Source organism: Danio aesculapii, chromosome 21 (genome assembly GCF_903798145.1).
Source record: "Danio aesculapii chromosome 21, fDanAes4.1, whole genome shotgun sequence".
In the NCBI taxonomy this organism is placed as follows: Eukaryota; Metazoa; Chordata; class Actinopteri; order Cypriniformes; family Danionidae; genus Danio; species Danio aesculapii.
Genome location: NC_079455.1, coordinates 15929733 through 15952149, shown reverse-complemented (window position 1 = coordinate 15952149; position 22417 = coordinate 15929733). Strand labels below are relative to the sequence as shown.

The 22417-nt window shown below is 36.1% G+C and overlaps 1 protein-coding gene across 1 annotated transcript in view; it reads right to left on the bottom strand.

The window, feature by feature from the left end:
- tenm2b (teneurin transmembrane protein 2b) overlaps positions 1-22417 on the bottom strand; it is a 218739-nt gene that overhangs the window by 97485 nt on the left and 98837 nt on the right. The window contains exon 6 of the mRNA XM_056446894.1: positions 1773-1895. Coding sequence (XP_056302869.1) covers positions 1773-1895 — 123 coding nt within the window. The remainder of the gene's footprint in view (positions 1-1772; positions 1896-22417) is intronic.

The window sequence follows — 22417 nt, the reverse complement described above, 5'->3', positions numbered from 1 at the left end:
CAATTCAACGAACTTTGTTTGTAATGACGGAACTTGCAATCATAGAAGGTTAACAATGGTTTTCGGAAACGCACCCCTGGTCTATATAATCACTTTGTGATTTTGAAATGATTGCTTTTTTTCTTTGAGTAGGCTATTCAGTTCATAAGATCAGTTCAAACTTTTATCAAGTTTTTAAAGGGCACATAGTTGACCTCTTTTTTATGATTTAATATTAATATTATGGTTCTTCTGAGTGTGCCAGTTTAGGTTCAGTTTAAAACACAATTCAGATTTTTTTATTATAATGTGTTAAAAAGTGTCAATTTGGGGGCGTGTCAACAGTTCGCTGATTTATGGGTGTGTTGCTTCACATGTAAATTAGTTTCGGCTTCCCGCCCAACGTAACAAGGGGGCGGGGCTTTGAGCTCACCCGCTTTGTGTTTGAGGAGCAGGAGTGAGAGGATCCGCATTCAGTCGTACATGTACGACTCGGACACAGACCAAGCAGAGAGTACAAAATCATGTGTCTTTGTATAGTTTTACAGCCAACTGTGTGCTAGTTTCAAGTGCCGAGCTTGTACACAGAAACTAATAACCACACACACTGAATTAACTTTGACTTAGGCACCGGATGCGCCGCTCGAAGCCGCGACATGGCACACCAGACACTTTCTGTGGCGCGGCAGAAACATGAAGTGTCCCGAATCGTCGCGCCACACATTTTTGAATTCTAAACATAGGTTTCTATCAGGGTACACACAACGGTGCTTCATGTCTGCACCGGTCCGTGGCGCCCAGCCGTCGACTTGAGTGTACCCTGATAGAAACCTATGTTTCGAATTCTAAAACGCATGCTAGTTAAGATCACAGGAAGCTTCTGGGATCGCAAGAAATGCAAACGGCTGAAGTATAAGGTAGACTCAATGAGAAGTACACATGTTTGCAAACCTACCTAAAGATACAACCAATAATTCAGATTAGAGCGATAATGTGGAGAATATTGCTCTTGTGTTGAGCCCAATGAGCCTTGCATCTAAAAATAGAGCTAGGGTGTTCCTTTAGTAATATCGCTTTGACTCACGCTGAAAATGACGGACGTGAATCAACAAACTGAAGATATGATGACGTGCCTGTCAATCAATATTGGTGGGCGGGGGGACCGCTCTCCTACGTAAAGTTGTGGTCGGTTTGAAAACAGCTCCAATTGGTCCACCGTTTTTATGTTGTTAAATTGAGAAAAAGCACTGGGTGTGCTTATATCACCCCAATATGACGGTCTATACACCATACATGCACATATGTCAGTCCAAACAGCTTGAAAAGTAGATTTTTTACCATAGGTGCCCTTTAAAATAAAATCAATTGTTCACTATATAAAAATATAACATTTTAAGATAATTAAATTTATCGACTAAAATATAGGTTATGAGCCTCCAAATCTTAAGAGATACCTTGATACCGGCCAAATAATTCATATCGGCGCATACCTACAAAAAAAGCACCCTTTTGCAAGTTTTTACAATCTAGCCTAAGACTTGGATTGGGAACACTGCTTTTGATTTATTACATTATTAATAAGTCATAGCATAGTTACTATATTAATCATTTTAATACTTGATGAAGCTTTCCCCCATTACAATAGTATGCATTCATGAACTGTGCATAATAAAACTATGGACAGCTGGGCATTTTGGATTCCATGTTATCAGAGGGTTTGCATGTCATGTCATCAGGTGATTTGGATTTCACGTTGTTGTGTTTCAGGGTTCTGGCATGCGTTTGGCTTTTACCTCTGCCTCCGGAGGGCACTGTTGCCACGTCGCCAATGCCAGGAATACTCATGCTGAGGCCAGTGTTCACTAGATGCCCTTCAGTGGGTTTCAGCCGCCAATTCAAGCCAAGCAGATTAAGAGCTGCAAAGGAAAGAGAAAGAGAGAATTAAAAAATAAAACATGACACCACATTACACCTTCCGACCACTTCATGTATATACAGATGACACGTCCTGACAGCCGAGAGCCTGCGACACCCATGCAACCATAACTCTCTCTGACAGAGGAGACTTTAGCATACAAATACACTCATTACAGCCAATGACACTTTGACTACAGTCTGTGCTTTGTTTGGGCTCCGTGCCCAGACAGGTTTACTTGGACCAGGTTTAATCCAAACCGCTACAGGAATACTAAACTCGCCGTAGATATGAATATATCACAAGCAGACGCGGGCGGGAAATGAGCAAAAACAGAATGTCAAACGCAACATAACACAATGTCAGGCATTTCTTGATATTGCAAAACAAGGTGTGAAAGGACAAACCAAAAATTGTCTCAGGGAAAAATATAATAATAAAACCAAAGCCAGTTTAAAGTTGGTGACAGATGCCAAATATCCTCAACACGTTCTTGTTTTTGTGAGCGCCAGAGGGGATTTTGGCGAGACGCCTGCTTCTCTCCGCACCCCATATGTACTATAATCAGTGCTTCAGCACTTCCAGGACTTTGTAGAGACTGATTAGCTCCAATGGAGATCACTCGATATGCAATATTCAGAAATGTCAAGTCGTGTTTAAGAAATATGATAATGATCAGCGAAAGTTAGTTTTGTGATGTGCTGGTGGAAATTACAGGCGAGATGCCTTAAGGGAAAACAAGTGCAGTTATATACACACACACACACACACACACGCACATCAAATCTTGCCGAAAAACGCTGACATTCGCAGAATCAACCGTAACACCTCACCTCCGCCCTCTAGTTCTTCTATCCCTCCCTCAATCTCATCCAGGCAAAATCAATGGCAGCTCAGTGCTTCCCTGCATCCTGACGGCATGTGTGTTATCGCTCTCATGAAGAAGGGTCAAAAGAAAAAGCTGACTCTTTCAAGCTGTCAGACTCTCTAGTCATTGTCCCACACACACTATTCCTCATCTTATCACCCTATCCTCTAATCAGCCTTATCTCTCGCTCAGTCATTGTTCTTTTCACCTTTCTTATGTCCTCCATCCCTCCTGCTTTCTGTTTATTTCACCGTGGTGCTCGCTGGCAGAAATCCTCTATTATGACCTGAAGCCTCTTGTTGCACTAAACAACGTGAAAAAAACTTCTGAATGCTGATGGTAGAATTTACACTCGTAAGTTCTATTTGAACTGTGATTATTTTAGGGTGACATATGGAATTTTCACTATTCACAGGAGGTAGTTGGTGACTTTATAGCAGTCTGAATCCAGAATGTTGGTGTTTTTCTCTCCCACCCTGCATGAAAAACCCTGACCGAATGACCTGCTGTGTTTTTAACAAACACTGAGGTTGTGAGGTGATTTAACGGTGTGCTGTCCGAATTAATATCAGTGAGTTTGTAATGGAGATTAAGCCACACAGTAAAATATAAATCTGTAAAAAACAGTCAAAACGTTGGCAGCAGAGCTTTCGGAGATATTTCAATTACAGAAAATAACCATCTGACAAAATTACATGCAAAAACTGTAAAAATACAGAACATACTTTACAAAATTCATCAAATTACATTTTATTACTGTTGATAATTTGCATTTAAACTGTAAAAAATGGGAAAAAATGGTAATTACTGCCATTTTACTAATGATTACTGCAATAATACAGATTATTACTGTCATTTTACTAATGATTACTGCAATAATACAGATTATTACTGTCATTTTACTAATGATTACTGCAATAATACAGATTATTACTGTCATTTTACAAATTAATACTGTAAATATATAATTTATTATTGTAATTATACAAATTGATTAATGTGATTTTAAAGATTATAACTGTAATTATACAGGTTATTAATGCAATTATACAAATTAAATAATGTGATTATAATGATTATTACAGTAGTTATGCAGGTTATTACTGTAATTATAGACATTAAATAATGTGATTATACAGAATAATGAATGTAATTATGCACGAAATCTCTAAGTATTTCATACATTTTCCCACTCTTAACATACCTTTAAAACAGAAAAAAAAAAATCATTTAAAGAATTATTGAAAAAAGCTTATGTATAAACAATTGCTGTTGTCATAAAACGCTGTAAATATAACTATAAGCTATAATATAGTTTAACAAATATTTTTAGGATACATAGGTTAAATTAAATGTTAAAAATACAAAACTTTTATATATCTAATTTTTAATTTCTTTTATTTAGTTTTTACAAATAACACATTTGGTCATCATTTAACAACAAAAACAAGCTTAGTGTCATGTGAGGACACCTGCACAACAAAGTTGAGGATCAAATGGCAATTAAGAGAATCGTCTTGCAATTAAGAGTTGAAACAGGAACAAAAAGGTACATACAGATAAACTCAAGCGTAAGGCGGCAAACAAAATAACATATATATTAATAAACAATAATAATAAGTAAAGGGGTCCAGCATGGCAAAGGGAAACATGTTGCAATGCTCACTAAGCAGTTTAAGACTCAGCAACGATGTGTCTGTGTGTGCTGAGTTTAAAGTCCTTGAAATCAGTCCATAACGATCTTCTGACTGTGCGTGTGTTCAGTTAGAATTAGGGACTCGGGTGTGCGAGATGCATGCTGGGATTTGTAGATTGTTAAAGTAGCGTGTGTGTAGTTTGCCAGCGATCCACAGGCGCTAGATCACTGGTGATCGTAACAATAGCGTAGCAACATTGTTAGAGCAGAAAAATAAATATTTTAGTTTACAGTACATGCATTATATGCAGCCTACAAATAACAGGCTATTATTTGACATTTTTAACCTCACTTTAATCCTCATATGATTAATATCTTCACTAAAAACAATGTGACTGAATTTTTGTTTCCCTATTTTTACAGGAATAATCTGTAAATATTAATGTGAAATTACATGTTACTCTCTGAAAATACAGACATTTCCTTTAAAAAACAGAAAAAAACAATACCAAAATACAAGCAATAACTGTAAATTTAATGTTTGAATTTTTAATTACAGAAAATAATAATAATAACACTGTATAATGAAAAAACTGTAAAATTCTGTAAAAAATACAGACAATTACCTGTAAAATAGCGTTTATTTTTTACAGTACAGTCATTTTGTAAATTATTTTTATACTTCATGGTAATTTGCATCAGAAAAGCATTAAATATGGACACTTACATTGCTAAAGTGCAAGAAATCTCCATGTACTCTGTTTATTATTGACTAACTGTCAAAAGCCACCTTTTTTAGAGTTGTGTTACTCCAATGTAATTGGCTGTTGCCATGACGATCATGCCAGCACTGATGCCAACACCCCATGTGAATCTAGCGTGAGTTTGATGAGGGTTAGAGCTAAACTGCAGTAAAGTGGATCTCCTGGGCCATATTTGAGGATCTCGCATACAAATGCCAGCAGTTTCAGGTTCATAGGATCACAAACTCAGATGTCCACCACAAAAATGATATTCATCCAAAAGAATATTTTTAATCACTGGAGGGCTTTGGAGATTCTTATTTTTCAGACAAACAAATGCTGTCAGGAGAAGGCTTTAAAAAAATAAGTGCTGTCTGAAATTTCACTCAAAACTGAGCATTATTGTAAGCCTCCTTTGTTTATGTTGAGTTATTTCACTTTGAAGACCATGAAAATAACCTATTCTTTGCTATAATTACTGAAATTACTGAACCTATAAACTGGAGCCTGATAAAAATGCTCATTTTAGAACATTAGAACATTTCTGACAGCATTTAGAAGTTTTTGCATCTGAACTCTTTAAATGTTCTGAATAAGTTTTTGTTTTGTAGTGATTCCACTGTTTTTTTTCTCTTTCATTCTCTCTCTTTTCCCCCTATTATAAACACCATTCTGTGAAAAGGTTACAGTATACTTTAATACACTCTTCCATAATGGGCTATGGTTCAAAAACAAATATAAATTTATATTTACTATAAAATTCAGAAGCTTTACCTCCATGTTTTACACTGAGAAATCCTTAATAATCTCTTTATTAACAATAAATTGCAGTTTCAGAAGAATGTCGCTCTTAAGAGACATTAGACTTGGATGAAAAGACGCTCCAGCCCAAGACAGATCCCAGCTAAGGTCAGTTTTGCGAATGACTGCTTACCTGTGGCATTTGATGCAAGCAGTAAGAGAAATAAGCAAAAGGAGATCACTGGAAAAATGCTGTTTTATTACCTTTATGAACACGCTTGCTGGATGCACACATGCTTTCAGATGAGAGCTTTAAAATGTGGACGTTCAGCTACTAACTGCATTTTCAGATCTCGGAATGTATTTTGCAATCTGTATAGGAAGAACAGTTCTTTTGGGGTGGATGTTATTTACAAAAGTCAAAGCACTGGTTTATAGTGTCATATGAACTGAATCTGTGGGTCAAATCTTCCAGTACTGTAGCTTACACAGACTTTAGGTTTGCTGTTGCTTTATACATGTTTTAATGATTTTGCATCAGCTATCAGGAAACCTTAAACTATCTTTTTGAAATATTTAAATAATCTACATTTTTATTTATTTTATTTTGTTTCATTTTGTGCTGGGGCATAACTAGGCCCACACGGAATCTGCGCTCGCAGAAATCCACAGATTTTTAGCCCATCATTGAGTCTATTTATTAACTTGTGTAAATGTGTGTAGATTTATATTTATTCAGTTTTTTAATTAATTTCAGAAATATTATTGAATAATATGAAAATGATCATATAATTTATCTACAATACACTTTGTAAAGTAATATTTTCTGTCTTTTAGTACATTTATTATACGAGAGACTAGCTTTAGTTACCAAATAAGTGGATCTAATTGGATTTGCATTAAAAAGGTATTATTGTTTATTTCATATATTAAGTTTTTAGTTATGATACACCCAAAATCTCTCTGCATAAATCCAAAGATTTTTTAATAAATTCTGAACAGAAATAGCAAAAAATGTCTGCAGATTCTGTCTGGCCCTAGGCACAATCTAGAACATAGTCCTCAACCTTCGCAGCTATATCAGTAATAGTAGCCTGTATGAAAAATAAACATCATGGTTCAATCTGAAAGTAAAATAAAAAGATAAATTAATAAGAAATTAAATACAACTACATAAATAAATTAAATAAAAATAAAATATTAAAAACTAAACAGAAATGTAAAAACTAACTAAATTTTGAATTGGGATCTGACTCTAAATTCTACTATGTATTCCATGTGAAACAGATGTGTTTGACTACTATAGTACAGTGTGACTGTTCACTGTTCATAGAAAAAAAAAAGTTTCTCTTCAAGCGAGATGCCAGCGTTCAGGTCACAAACTTACATAATGGCAAGTACATGTGTGCAACAACAACTGAAAAACAATCTAAAGGCTAATGAATTTACATCCATTTACATTCATTTACATTGAACCACCTTGACTTCAATCACAATCACACACACATGCACACGCACACACACACAACAATGTCATTTTAGTATCAGATTTTCTAGTATAGCAAAACATCATGAGAACAAATATCTGAACAGAGTTAAAGAACACATATGTTTTTTAATTAGACCAAAATTATTGAATTAATAAAAAATACAATGTTATACTCTGCCTCTCCAACCCATTATAGCTTCAAAGGTATTTTAACACGCCGAGTGAATTTCCATGAAGTCCGTCAGAATCTCATTAATGTAAATGTTCAGCCATTTCAACAGCATGTTTACAAGTTTTAATTCGCTGCAAATGTGTTAACAAGGCAACTATTTGTCAACAGAGGATATTCAATTAACAGTAACAACAGTAACCACAGTAACAGCGGAATAAATAAATACAATTAAAATAATTAAAACGACAATTTACATACTGCAGGTTCATTCAGCATCCGTCTAGAGAAAAGCACTCTGACAGCAAAGCAATCAGACTGATATTTCACAGATTTTGATTAAAAAATGAGGCATAATCAAGGATCAAACTCCGGTCTCATGCCTGTATGGCAGCATTATCATTACCATTAATGTCATTTTGCACTTTTATTGCTAATCAAATCTTATGGAGATCTTACAAACTCATTTTTGGTCTGCGCAATAGGCATTAATTATTAAGAGGAAATGTGTTCGCTGTGAAATTCATGAGATGCTGCATCTCACTTTATGTAATCTCTATGTATAATTCACCTCTTCAAAGTGATGAATAATATTACCTAGCTGAAGCACAGAGAAAGAGGAAGGGGAAGAAAGAGAAAACGTGAAAGAACAGACGCAGATACAGATGACACAAGTATTCCCCCGACTTGCCTGAATAGGTCTGGAGTTGTGCTCGGATGTAAAAGTGCAGTGAGGAAATGAGCTCATGAGCTGCAGAAGTTATTTCACTGAGCTGGTGCTGACAGCAGCACTGCAGAACTGCAACTCTTTCTTCAGCACTTCTCTAATACAGCCCTAATGCGTTTCTGACTTAATGTTTATATGCGTCACATGTTCAGTTAAGGCTCTCCATTGACCTGATTTACACTAGGAGGACCCTATAATTTCTCTGATGTAGAAAATATGGATGGAATCATAAAATCCATCCATATTATTAAAAAAAAGTGACTTTATAATGCAGAATGTCTTAAAATTTTGGATGAATGAATCACAGTTGTACACTTGGTCAAATATGAGTATTTTTCTGTAAAACTGCATCCAAAATAAAAGCTTGTATTTACATTCATTCAGTCATTCATTCATTCTCCTTCGGCTTAGTCTCTATTTCAGAGGTCCACAGCAGAATAAACCGCCAAGATTGTATTTACATATTATATAAATACACACATACATGTAAAATATTTGTGAAAATGTTTATTTATATTGATAATTTTTCTATTTATATCTAAAACTAATTATAATTAAATCTAAATATCTTGGTTTTGCATTTTTTAGTATTTTATATTTATATTTATATACACAATATTTTTACACAGTGAGTACATAAACATTATGTAAATACAAAAAAATTATTTGGATGTGATTAATTATGATTAATTATTTAACATTGACATATATTGACATATATTATATTGTTTATATATTTATAATAATATTAATAATAATAATCATCATCATCATCATCATCATAATTAATTTGTTAATTTTCCCTCGGCTTAGTCCCTTATTTATCAGGGGTTGCCACAGCGGAATGAACCGCTAACTATTCCAGCATAAGTTTTACGCAGTTGATGCTCTTCCAGCCACAACCCAGAACTAGGAAAAAATAAATAAATAATAATAATGATGATGATAATAATAATATCAAAATTATATTAAAGGGATAAATCACATTTTAAATAAATCACATTTTAATTGTCAACCAAACAATTCCATTTAAACCAAACCAGACACAGGTGAACATACTCAACCAATAAATAACCATAGAAACAAACTAGCTATATATATATATATATATATATATATATATATATATATATATATATATAGAGAGAGAGAGAGAGAGAGAGAGAGAGAGAGAGAGAGAGAGAGAGAGAGAGAGAGAGAGAGAGAGAGAGAAAAGCATGATTTTTTTACCAAGTGAATAAGAAAAATCGATGTGCCACTGAAAGATCAAAGTTGACAGTACATAATTTTTTGTCACCTTGAGCACCAGAACATTAGAGGAGGACAAATGTGCAGGAAGTTTGAAAAGCATCTGTCAGAAACAGCAGGGAAAAAAGAAAACTAAAGAAGGCACTGTGTCTGTTACTGTACTAAATAATTCATGTTAGCACAAAACAAGCAAAAAAGAGTGTTTTATATTATATTGCCTTAAAACATAATAAATCTGTGTATGGTTCTACCCCCAAAACAAACACTTGTGCCAAAAACAAACAAAACAAATGCTTGAGCCACCAAGTCTAGTGGTTTACCAAACTCAAAAACACACACTTGTTTCATTTAGGCACAACACAGCATGCAAAAAACGGTTTAATGCCCTGTCAATTCTCAGACTTGAGACTTTTTAGCTTTTATAAAGTGTTTTTTTAAGTGTGATGAAAAGAAAAATCTCAAAAATAACCCCATAAAGTGTTCCTTTTGCCACAATTTATCATTTTGAGTTTGTAGATATCAGTAGAGGCAGCACAATTGCTCAGTGGTTAGCACTGTCACCTCACAGCAAGAAGGTCACTGGTTCAAGCCCCATCTGGCCCAGTTGGCATTTCCATATGGATTTTGCATGCTCTCCCCGTGTTTGCGTGGGTTTCCTCCACAGTCCAAATGCATGCACTTTAGGTGAATTGGGTAAGCTTAATTTTCAGTAGTGAATGTGTGTGAATGTAAGAGTGTATGGGTGTTTCCTGGTACTGGGTTGTGGTTGGAAGGGCATCCGCTGCATAAAACATATGCTGGATAATTCCGCTGTAGTGACCCCTGATTAATAAAGAGACTAGGCGAAAAGAAAATAAATGAATGAATACGCTCGCAGAGGTTTTTTATCTCCATGCTTCAAAGTTGTATTCTTATCTGTATTCTGAAGGCTTTCACTAAGGCATACTGTTTGTTCATGCATTATTTGTCTGATTATATACATTTTATTCTATTTAAAATTGTTAACGTTTTTTTTTTTTTTTTTTTTTACCTGGTATTTATTTAGTTATTGTTCTGAATAATGATGAAAAGAGATCCAAATATCCACCTCTCAATGAAAAGGAGTTCCATTTTCTTACTCTAATATATCAAAAAAGTGACTTAAGCATCAGTTATAATAAATATACAATACAAATAATACAATTTGAACCTGACTTCATTTATTCATTTTCTTTTCGGCTTAGTCTCTTTTTTAATCTGGGATCACCACAGCGGCATGGACCGCCAACTTACCCAGCATGTTTTTACGCAGCGGATGCTCTTCCATTCGCAGCCCATCACTGGGAAACCCATACACCCTCACTCACACACATAAATACACTATGGACAATTTAGCCTACCCAATTCACCTGTACCACATGTCTTTGGACTGTGGGGGATACCGGAGCACCCGGAGGAAACCCACACGAATGCAAGAAGAACATGCAAACTTTACACAGAAACGCCAACTGACCCAGCTTGAACCAGCGACCTTCTTGCTGTGAGGCAACAGCACTACCTACTGCGCCACTGCGTCATCCTTTTATGCTACATATTTAAGGAAATTAGTGAAAATGTTTTTTATAAAATAACATCATATTTACAGTGCTCAGCATAATTGAATCCACCCCATTTCGAAAATGAATAGTTTTATCCATTTCTCAGTGAATATAGGCAATGTATTTTGGTGCATTTAAACAACAGATTTATTAAACAGATATATTTATTAAAATAATATTTTAGTCACCAAACAAATTTAGAAATTGAAGGATAATAGAATTAAATTCAAGCAAAATAATGCAAAAAAAAATTACAACCAACAAAATTTCAACAAAAAACTTTTTTTTTTTTTTGCTTCTTGTTTTTTTTCTCTTTTTTTTAATTAATATTTAATATTTTTCTATAGCATATAAATGTGGGTGTCCTAGTTTTTGGACCATTATTGTAAGTTATTTCTTAGTTAAACTTCAGATTTGGCTTCAGTACTGACTAATCTAATGTATGTGCACAAATATAATATTGTATAGCTTCCTATTAAAAATATGAATTTAAAAGATAGATTTGTGAGGGGTGTACTTATATATGCTGAGCACTGTATATATTTGAACAGCATTTTGAAATATTCACATTGTAATACAAATAAATTTTTGAAATTAAATCCTGATGCGAGGGAAGTATGGTGAAACATGTTTTTTCACTCCATTCACATGCAGTGTCTGGCCTTAAACACAATGTTTCCACTATTTGGATCATGGCTCACCGCCAAACACTTCATTTCAAAACTCCTGATATTTGCCCACCGTTTCATTATTTATCAGGCCTTGTGTTGCATTTACACACACAAGGGACATGTATGGATGAAACAGGCTGCTCCCAGCGGGCACTATTCCAGCAAAAAGCAAATAAATCACACAATCAGGAGCCACTTTGAAGTGCAGCTACAAAGATAGCGATGGTGAGATGGCCAGCAAAACCCTAAAAGCCGTATCACTCCATCTTTTTTTGTCCAGGGACAGTTGCTACCTGAATGAAAGCAGTCATGTGAGTGTGTCCCCATGGAGCCCACATGAACACACACACACATTTGTACCTCAATCAACCTGATGCAACTCTTCCTCACTTCACAGCAATCTCCAGCTGATGTTACAGAAGACTTCTTTAATGTCTACACAAGGCCTGCACAATTAATCAAAGTGCAATCAAAATCACACTGCAGGCTAGTGTAATTATTATACTGCAAAAGGCGGTGCTTTAATTATAAAACAATATATAATATGCATGCATTATGTGCTTTAAAGAGAAAGGGCGGCATGGCTAGTTGTAAATTACGCATTAGAAATGTACAGTGAGTCTTCAGAGGAGCTCTTAATTTGTGAAAACGTCTAATGCTTGCAGAGAGAATGAAGATTTTGGAAGCCAGTGAGATATAAACTCTCAATTCTGACTTTTTGTGTAACAAATCTTACTTCTTTCCTCCAAATTGAGGAAAATAAATTTGCAATTGCCAGTTATAAAGGGAGCGGGGGATCTGTTTTCATCTGTGAAAGTAGATCTCAAAATGTTCACTTTATAATTTGAAAACATTAAATATTCCTCAAAGGCGGCAACACCAAAGCTCCAAAAATACAAATTTATTAAATTAAAAAGGCTGACACAAAGCGAAATGTAAATTTGTATTTTTGGAGCTTTGGTGTTGGCACCTTTGATGAATATTTAATTTGCACCTTTTTTGGCTGAGCACCAAGAGGAATGTGCGTGCTTTTTTACAGTTTTTCATAATTTGAAAACATACAATTACGAGTTTAAATCTCATAATTTCGAGAATAAATAATCAGAATTGTGAAAGAAGTTACAAATACTTATTATTATTCAGTGGAAAAAAGCTAATTTCCAAAGATGACTGAAGCTTCATTCACACTACGAGCGACTCGTAGCGGCAAATCGATAAGCAACCGTTTATTTCAATGGAGAGTGAGCGACTTCTGACAATCTCCTTCTATGCGAGCGACAGCGACCGTTGGCGACCAGGTGGGCGTATCGAGCGACACGTCAAAGTTGAGAATCCTTCAACTTCATGCAATTAAAGAGCGATTTTCTTGAAAGACAGCCAATAGAAGCACCAGTAGAGCTCACGTGATCTTCTCTCAGTTCTTCGTGCTGTTGACCTACACAGACCTACGTTAGCAGCAGGTTGCCGCCCAGAGTAACAGGCAGCTACAAAGTCACTGCTAATGTGACTGAGGTATAACAAAGTAACTAACCAACTATCTAACAAATTAAATAAATAAAACTGTCATAAAAAATATGATGATATTAATTTAAGATTATTATATTACTGTATTGTAATGCAAAAAGACTAAAGACTTAGGGTGTACTCACAGTAGGCTATACGAACCATGCCTGGGCGCATTAACTGGTTTGTTTGACAAGTGTGAGTGCTCTGAATCATACGGTGGCCGAAAGAGCTTAACGTGCTTTCAGAAAACATGTGTAATTACAAAAACAACGCCAGCAAATTTAGAAAAGATCTTTATCAGTTTGACAGCACACGTGCTGCAAATCAACACAAAGCAAACACATTTTTATGAAAACGTGCTGCATTTTCTCACAACACAAACATTTAATAAAACACACTGCATTTTCTCACAAAGCAAACATTTTACAAAAATGCGCACGCATTTTCTCACAACACAACGGAAATGTTTTAAGGAGACCCTAAAACGTAATGGTCCCGGCTATTTAGACTATTGTTATTTAGGCTAATATATATACTAAAGACACGGGAATCAGGATATTAAAGTAAACAAACAAAAAACTCACCTTTCAAAGATCATCTACAAATTCACTGAGCAATAGTCATGACACAGCAGCCTCCATCACATTTATGGGTACTTTTGAAACATTTCCGTTGTGCTCATTCTTTTTGTGTTGTGAGAAAATGCAGAACGTTTTTGAAAATTGTCTGCGTTGTGAGAAAATGCAGCGTGTTTTATTAATTTGTTTGTATAGTGGGAAAATGCAGCAAATTTTTAAATGTGTATACATTGTGACGATTTGCAGCACACGTGCTGTCAAACGGATGAAGATCTTTTCTTAATTTGCTGTTTTTTTTGTAATTGCATGTGTTTTCTTAAATTGCAGCACGTTAAGCTCTCGACCACCGTGGAATCACATCTGAGCATGGTTCAGTTGAGCGGCCCTGGCCCGGATGTAAGAGGTGTGCCAGATCACGGTACGCTTGTAGTGTGAGTGCAAATCACGCCTGAGCGCAAAACTGAAGACGCAATGTCACTTTTAAGGGATTGTTTCATATAAATATTTTAATCATTCTTACTTTTCAATGAACGTGAACTGTAATATCTTATTAAAAGTGTGAACCTCCTAATATGTGCAGCTTGATGAATTTCGTGAAAATTTTGAACGCCAAAAGAGTGTATCTGTTCAGCAAAAGATTTGACCGTTTATCATCGCATTCCAAACAACTTAAAATAACACAAAACAAGATAACTAAAGCGATCTACTGAGTGAGAGCGCTTCTCTTAAAAACTGAACAGTCGCAGCATCGATAATGTAAGCTTGCTCAGGCTCGGAAGGTAAAATTGCAGTGTGAGTGCAGGCTGAGGGAGAGAGGGGAGGTGGGACAGTCGTGCCTGGGCATGGTTCAAGACAACCATGCCTAGTATGAGCACACCCTCAAACACAAAGAAACAAAAAGTTTATTTTAATTACACTTAAACTGTTTATTTACATTTAAAAATGCTTTTGTGTTTTTACACTTTAATTGGTGTGAAAAAGTGTTTTGGAATAGGCAGAGAAGTACAGTTCAGAGTTGGCATGAACACAAATAAACCTGTGTTGTTTATTACTGCTAGATGATGTAGTTCTATTCTCTGTCGACTTTCTAAAAAACACTCTTGACTGACCAAGAAAGAGCAACTCACAAGCAAAAACACCCCGGCCTTCCATATCACCTTCAAAAACAGACACACACAACCACATAATCGCCCTCTTGCTGAAGGTGAAACTGTTGTTTTCTTAGCTGCTGATCTCCTCAGAGTGTGTGTGTGTGTGGCTCTGATGTGTGTTTTGATTAGAGGTGCGCGAGTCCTGCTGCTATGAATATAAATGAAAGGCTACAGTGAACCACCGTACCCTGAGGACCAGCTCCATCCGATTACATCAGCTCACTCAGTCTTGACTGTTGACCAAAAAACTCACAAATGCACCCTGGGAGAACTTCCAATCCCTAGATAAAACTCGTCCCAAAATGCCACACACGCTCCAAAAATAAATAAATAAATAAAATCAAGACGGTTGCTTCAGGCATGCAAGGTCTACACACACACACACACACACACACACACACACACACACACACACACACACACACACACACACACAAACGCAGACACACACACACACACACACACACACACACACACACACACATAGTTCCCCAAAGCTTCTGCGTGGGCATGACGAGATGGATCCAATCTATTCCACTCGGCTTGTCAAATACTCAGAGCACAACAATCACTCCCCATGGTATAAACACACATACACACGTGCAACCAACTTCACCTCTTGCAGTCCTATATGCACCATTGGAAAGCCTGATGCTTTGACTGACAGCGATTTTTATCACTGGTACAGAGTGACGATGGGGATCCAGCGATATCTGTCCTGTGATACGATCACATGCATGCAAATTCGACAATCAAACTATTTCACTCCCCTGTCACTCACTTTATTATTAGGCAGCTGTCAGAGAAAACAATGAGATCAATATAAAAGTGAATAAAAAAGTAATAAAGATATATAAGTGAATAAAATTGCTGTTAATTTGACATTTATTCTATGGTTGAACTGTTAGCCTTTGTGATAAGGGGCTGATCTACTGTGGTGGCACGGAGTGGCAATGGTACTATGAGAAAAAGTATTGCCACCTAATCTGCTCCCTCAGCACTGGCAATCAGGTGTATCAAATACAAATCAGTTTCCTCAACCAATTTATGGACATTGTAATGACATTAAATTAGAAGACATAAAATTAGACATAAAATATTCAAATGAATCTGTTAATTTACCTATGAACTGCTTTGTTTTTAGCCACCTCTATGTCGCCATAAATACGTTTTTGAATATGTAAATCAATATATATATTATGTATATTACATTATTGTTTACATTATAAGCAATGAATTGTTGGACTTGATTTTTTAATACTAAAGCCTGGTTTATACTTCTGCACCGAGTGATCGGCGTGAACCATGGCGCCTGTCTTGCGTGTTGCCGCGCATTTATACTTCTGCGCGCTGTTTGTGTTGCTCTGCAATAACACTTCCGAAACGCTAGCAGGCAGTGAGGTTTTATGTTCCTCTGTGTCGAGTTTATTCATGGGTGTTTTGTTTTTTTCTGAATGCTACCTTAATGTAGAAGTAGCTCAAACTCTCTCATTTTGAGGCAGGAACCGGCGGATGTGCAACAATTTGAATCATAAGGTAAACACAAAACAAATCTTTCCATCTGGGGCTTTTTCACAGTACTCCACACTTGTTAACACTCGCGGCAATGGGTTCGTGCCGCTCTTGGTCCCCCTTATCAGCGCTACCAAGCCAACCAATCAGTTTGAAATATGCGTCGTTGCGACGTGTAGTTAAATTTTTTGAGAGGTGAACGTCACTGTTGGCGACGGCCATGGTGAGGGCTATGCGTCAACACGCAGGCTGCGCCGGAGCATATGCATGCGCTTAACGCAGAAGTATAAATCAGCCTTAACACTGGCAGTGTTTATAAAGTAAATACCTATACCCCTACACCTATTCCTATCACCTTCCCCATGGCTACTAAGACCAGAGTGAGAATTTTCAATTTATTCATATGGAATGGTAGTGGTTGACTAGTAACATAAAAAGCGCAGAGCACTGTTCTTACAAACATCAACAAAAAGGTTGTGCTTCTTACATGTAGCCACAAGAAAACAACATTAACATTATAACAGATGTGCAGTAAATAGCAATTTTTCAGCCAACAGACATTTCTGACAGACTGGCTTATTTTGTCAAGCCATCATGTAGCATTATATTGTCAAATTGTATTATACAATTTTAAAACATGTTGTGTAATATTTTGCAGTGGTTATTAAGTAGGGGTGTTAAAATTAATTGTTTCTTCGGTGCACCGCGATGCAGACGCAGACAATTCAGTATCGGTTCATTAATAATCATAACCGGTTATTATGTACTGATGCATCTCATATGCGTTCTGTCGCGAGGGAGGCGAGCGCGGGTATTTACAACACTACAGGCGCCAACTACTTCAAAAAGTCACTGTGTGTGTTTTCTGGAAAGTCTTTCACTGGCACTTACAGCAGAAGCCCCTATTTCTCTGGGATTGAGGGAATGAAAGTGAACTCCATTTCTCTCTCTCTCTCTCTGTCTCTCACTGTGGCCCATTTCACCTGCTGGCGTGACTTTTCCTCTCGGCTGCTGGCGTGACTTTCTACCCTCTCTTTTCCTCTCTGCTGTGTGCATTCCTGCAGCTGTACCTGTGCATTGTCGCGGGACCCGACCAGATTTTGTGTTTATGTATCTGTGTGAATAAGAGACAGTGTGGTGCTGTGTGTCCATGTGTGTGTGTGTGTGTGTGTTTATACAGACAGCTTGTTATAGCCACCGTCAAAATACAACACTGTGTAAGGAAAGCATCGTCAATGCACCGTGATGCACCGAAATATCGAATTGAACCGAATCGATGGCATGATAATCGTAACCGAACCGAACCGTGAGACCAGTATAGGTTCACACCTCTATTATTAAGGGACTATTATTGGCAAAATATAGCAATTTTTGGTAACACTTTATACTAACTACACACTATGAATCATCTATTAAGCACTAGCAAATAGTAAATTCATAATCTGTTAAACATTAACTCTATATTAATAGACGATAGAAAGCAGTTTAGAACTGCAGCTACAAATGCTCTATTCTTGACTTATGAGCACATATAATGTGCTAATTAATTGTACTTTCGTAATTTGTGACTGATTTGTGACTGATTTTTCATGATTAAATTAAGCATTTACAAATCATTTGTATTTAAGAGTAGTTGGTGGTTTTTAAAATGAGTAGATGATTAATAAACTATTGAAATCATTTTTTATATATTTTATTATTCAGGTATAAACTAATAGTTAATCTTATGTTAATAAATGCTTTATTAACTCAACGTCATGCAGTTTTGTGACCTAAGTGAAGACTATTTATGCTTCGTAAATCCCTTATAAATGACAATTAAAGGCTAAAATCAAATGAACAATAATCTTTGCAATCTTCTCTAAAAGAAAATTACTGTAAAGTGTAAACATTGCTGGATAACAGGAGAGTCAAAATACAACATACAATTGGATAAAACAACAACAATATAATGATTCAAAACTATAATAGGATGCAACATTTTAATGTTATTTAGCGATGTTTAAACTGTATAGTAATTTTATTTTAGATAAGGTTGCAAAGATTTATTTTTCATTTGATTAAGTTTTATTTGTTTATCTTGAAATGAATAGAAATAAATAAAGTTGTTGATGTTCTTTTTTCCTGTTCAGAATTTAACTGAGCCTTTAATAGTCATTTATAAGGAATTTACAAAGCATAAATAGTCCTCACTTTAGATTAAGTCACAACATTTTCACAGAGTTGAGTTAATAAAACATTTATTAAAATACTAATTAACTAATACTATATGCCTGAATGTGAATAATAAGAATTATAAATGTTAATTTCAAAAGTTTATTAATCATTTACTAACTCATTCTGAATGATCTTAAAAACCACCAACTATTCTTAAATAACTGGTTTGTTAATAATGCAATACTCAATTAATTTTTATAATTTTATAATTTTTATAATTTATCATTAACAAAGTATGAAAACACAATTATTAAGCACAGTATACATGTGCGTTTAAGTCAAGCATTTGTAGCTATAAACTGCTTACTAACATTTGTTAATGTAGAGTTAATGCTTAACAGATAATGAACTAACTATTTGCTAATGCTTCATAAATAGTTCATAGTGTGTAGTTATTATAAAGTTATTATAAATTAGTTATTCTAATTTTTTTCACATTTTTTTTAAAGATTATGATCGTAACACATTAACATTGTTATGAATGTATTCAATCAGATTATTTTTTGGGTCCCACTTTATATTAAGTGGCCTTAACTAATATGTACTTACACAGGAATTAATAGTTCATTACAATGTACTTACTGTGTAAATATATGTATTTACTGTGTAATTATGCTTGATTAAATACCTGTATGTAATTACGTCTGTAACTAACTTCTGTAATTACATTTGTAATCACACTGTTGACCATCTCCCTTACACATTAACCCACCCTTAAACCTACCCATGCCACCAAACCTGTCCATAACCAAACCCCTATCCCCACTCAAGTGTTCTCAAATACATTATGAACACAGTAAGTACATTGTATTTATTTTTTGATGCAAGTACATAGTAGTTAAGGACATTTAATATAAAGTGGGACCCTTTTTTGTAGTAAAAATCCCTATTATTGCCTCTATTTTGTTCCATTTGTAGAAAAAGAAACCAGTAGCCACTGACATCTATACATGGAAAAAAACCATGAAAGTCAACACAGACCAGTTTCCAACATTTTTCAAAATATATTATTTTGTGTTAAACTGAAGAGATGAATCCAATCTATTCCACTATGAAAAAATAAATTAATGATTTCCCCATGACAAAATGTGCATATAAACATACATGCACACACACATGCATACACATGCAAACAAATTCACCTCCTCTCCCTCTCACGCACAACGGAAAATCTGATGCTTTGACTGAGAGTGTTTTTTTATCGCTGGTATAAAGTGAGGATGGGGATCCTGCGATCTCTGTCCAGCAATCCGAGCGCATGCATGCAAAGCTCCAATCAAACTATTTCACTCCCCTGTCACTCAGTGGTTTAATATTAGGCAGGTGTCAGAAAAAAGCATGGGGAAAGTAAATATGAAAGTGAAAGTAAAAAATGAAGAGTGTCATTTTAATCAACACTGGGCCTGTACGATGGAGTATGTCAGTTTGAGTCAGGCAGACAACAACTGGGCTGCGAGTTCCAGATTGGCTGGCGAACATATTATCTCCACGCGACAGAATCTCCAGCATCTCGGGCTGTGTAGGTGTGTGACTGATTGGTGTTTGTTTGGGTGGCCGTTTGGGCAGAGGAGCGCGCCATGAGCCTGCCAGTGTGTGTGTGAGGACAAATATAAAATGGGCAGGTGACAGTAAAAGTCCCCGCTGACAGAGAGCTCTGGTAAATGGACACATAATGACTCATTGTGACTGACATACAGCATGTTACTGCAGACCTGACGGAGTCTTGACCTGTTTTCATAAACAAGTTTCTGTCTCATTGGCAGGAGCTGGAATGGTGAGTCATTGCACTGCCTGCTCACATCACTCTAAAATCGAATGGATGACAGTCAATACCAAGCCAGAATTCAGTCCATTATTAAAGGGATAGTTCACCAAAAATGGATATTTGCTGTTCATTTATTCTCCCTCAGGTCATCCTATATGTAAATGACTGAACTTAACTTTAACTTTAGCTTTAACTAAGTACATAGAGCTCACATATGCATAGTAAAACGTCAGAACGTTCGAGTGCTTTGTTTGTATTTTATTGGTCTTTTTTTCAACCCAGGCTCATTCTGAAAGCGTAGTCCCATGGACATTTCTGGAGACCGCGAATTATGTAGCCAGGGGTACGTGTGGCTGCATTTCATTTTTTTTAAACGAACACTTTGGGGGGGTATGATGCCGTTCCTTTTCGCGCTTACCGGCTGACCGCTTACCCCGTGTGGAGGGCTATCCTGCTCCAACCAGTGTGTCCAGTTAGCTTGTCGTGTATGTCAGCGGATCTGAGATACAGAGAGGAGATGACCACGATGACGGGGTTCGAGTCTGGGGAAGAGCGGTTCCAGAAATCAGCTAAGACAAAAACAGAATCCAAAAAATTAAATGAACGAGTGAATAACAGGGTGAGAATGTGGTAAAAAACGAAAACATGGAAAAAATCAGACGAGGGCTTTTGTTTTTCTGGACGGCTTTTGTAAATCGTTGGTTGGGTTTTAGGGAAGTAAGTGGGTGGGCAGGTCAATCGATAAAATTGGTTTGGTTTAGGGAAGGAGGAGGGTGGGTCAGTCGATTTGTCGGCTGGCAGTTAGTCATCCAGTCATTCAGTCAGTCAGACAGACGTTCGGTCGACAGCGGCCTCTGGTGGGTTTACGCGAGACCATGGGCGCGAACGGCACTCGCGAGAGAAATTTGAGAAATGAAAAAGTGCACGCAGCGGCCTCTTGTGGATTCGCGAAAACAAAAACTGCAAAAATACGTACCTCCCGGGATGTATTTCGTGGTCTCCAGTAACGTCCATGGAACTACATTTTCAGTAGTGAGCCTGGGTTGCTTTTTTTGTTTGTAACACTGTAAGCTATAAAATTGTAGATTTTTACTATGAAGACGCTGTTTTCGCAAGTAAATAACTTGTAAACAATGTAAACGTTCTACAGAAAAGACTGTGATGTAAACAAATAACTAACCATCTGTAATTCAACTCTGTTGTCTGGCGTGTGTCTTCTGAAGTAATTCCCAACTTGGTCTTGATGACAAATCTCCTTCCAAAATAAAAGCGCTCTCTTTGTTTATGTGTGTGGGCATTTGAATAGTTACTGCCATGTGATGTCTGTTTGATGGGATGGACTGTACCTCGTGTTTGTTTCAAACAAGTGACGAAAACGGAAAACATTGGTTTTCGAGTGTAGTTGGTTCATTTACAGGAAATTTTCAAGCTTTATGTGGATATATTTATCATGACTGTGAAGCAAGAACATCCGAACACTCAAATTTGTTTGGATTTTAGTAACTATAACTTTGACTTTTTATTCAGTTTGTGGTCTTATTTTGATTGTAACACTGTAAGCTATAAATCGTTTTTGATTCTTACTATGAAGACGCTGTATTAGCAAAGTAAATAACTTGTAAACAATGTAAACATTAGGTCTCCGGAAGAAACTGTGATGTAAACAAATGAATAACTATACCATAATTCAACACTACTGTGTTGTCGGAATGTGCTCAATGGCATACTGTATAATGGACAATTACCTTTCAAAATAAACTGTGATGTACAGCAATGAATATGTGTGTGTGTCTGGTTAATACAGTTATAAAATGTTTTGTACTCCACTTCTATGTACACCTTTAGCAAATACATTCTTTTTTAATGTGCTTGAGGGTTGTAGATTTAGACTGGTGTATAGTTTGTCAAGATTACTTGTTATATAT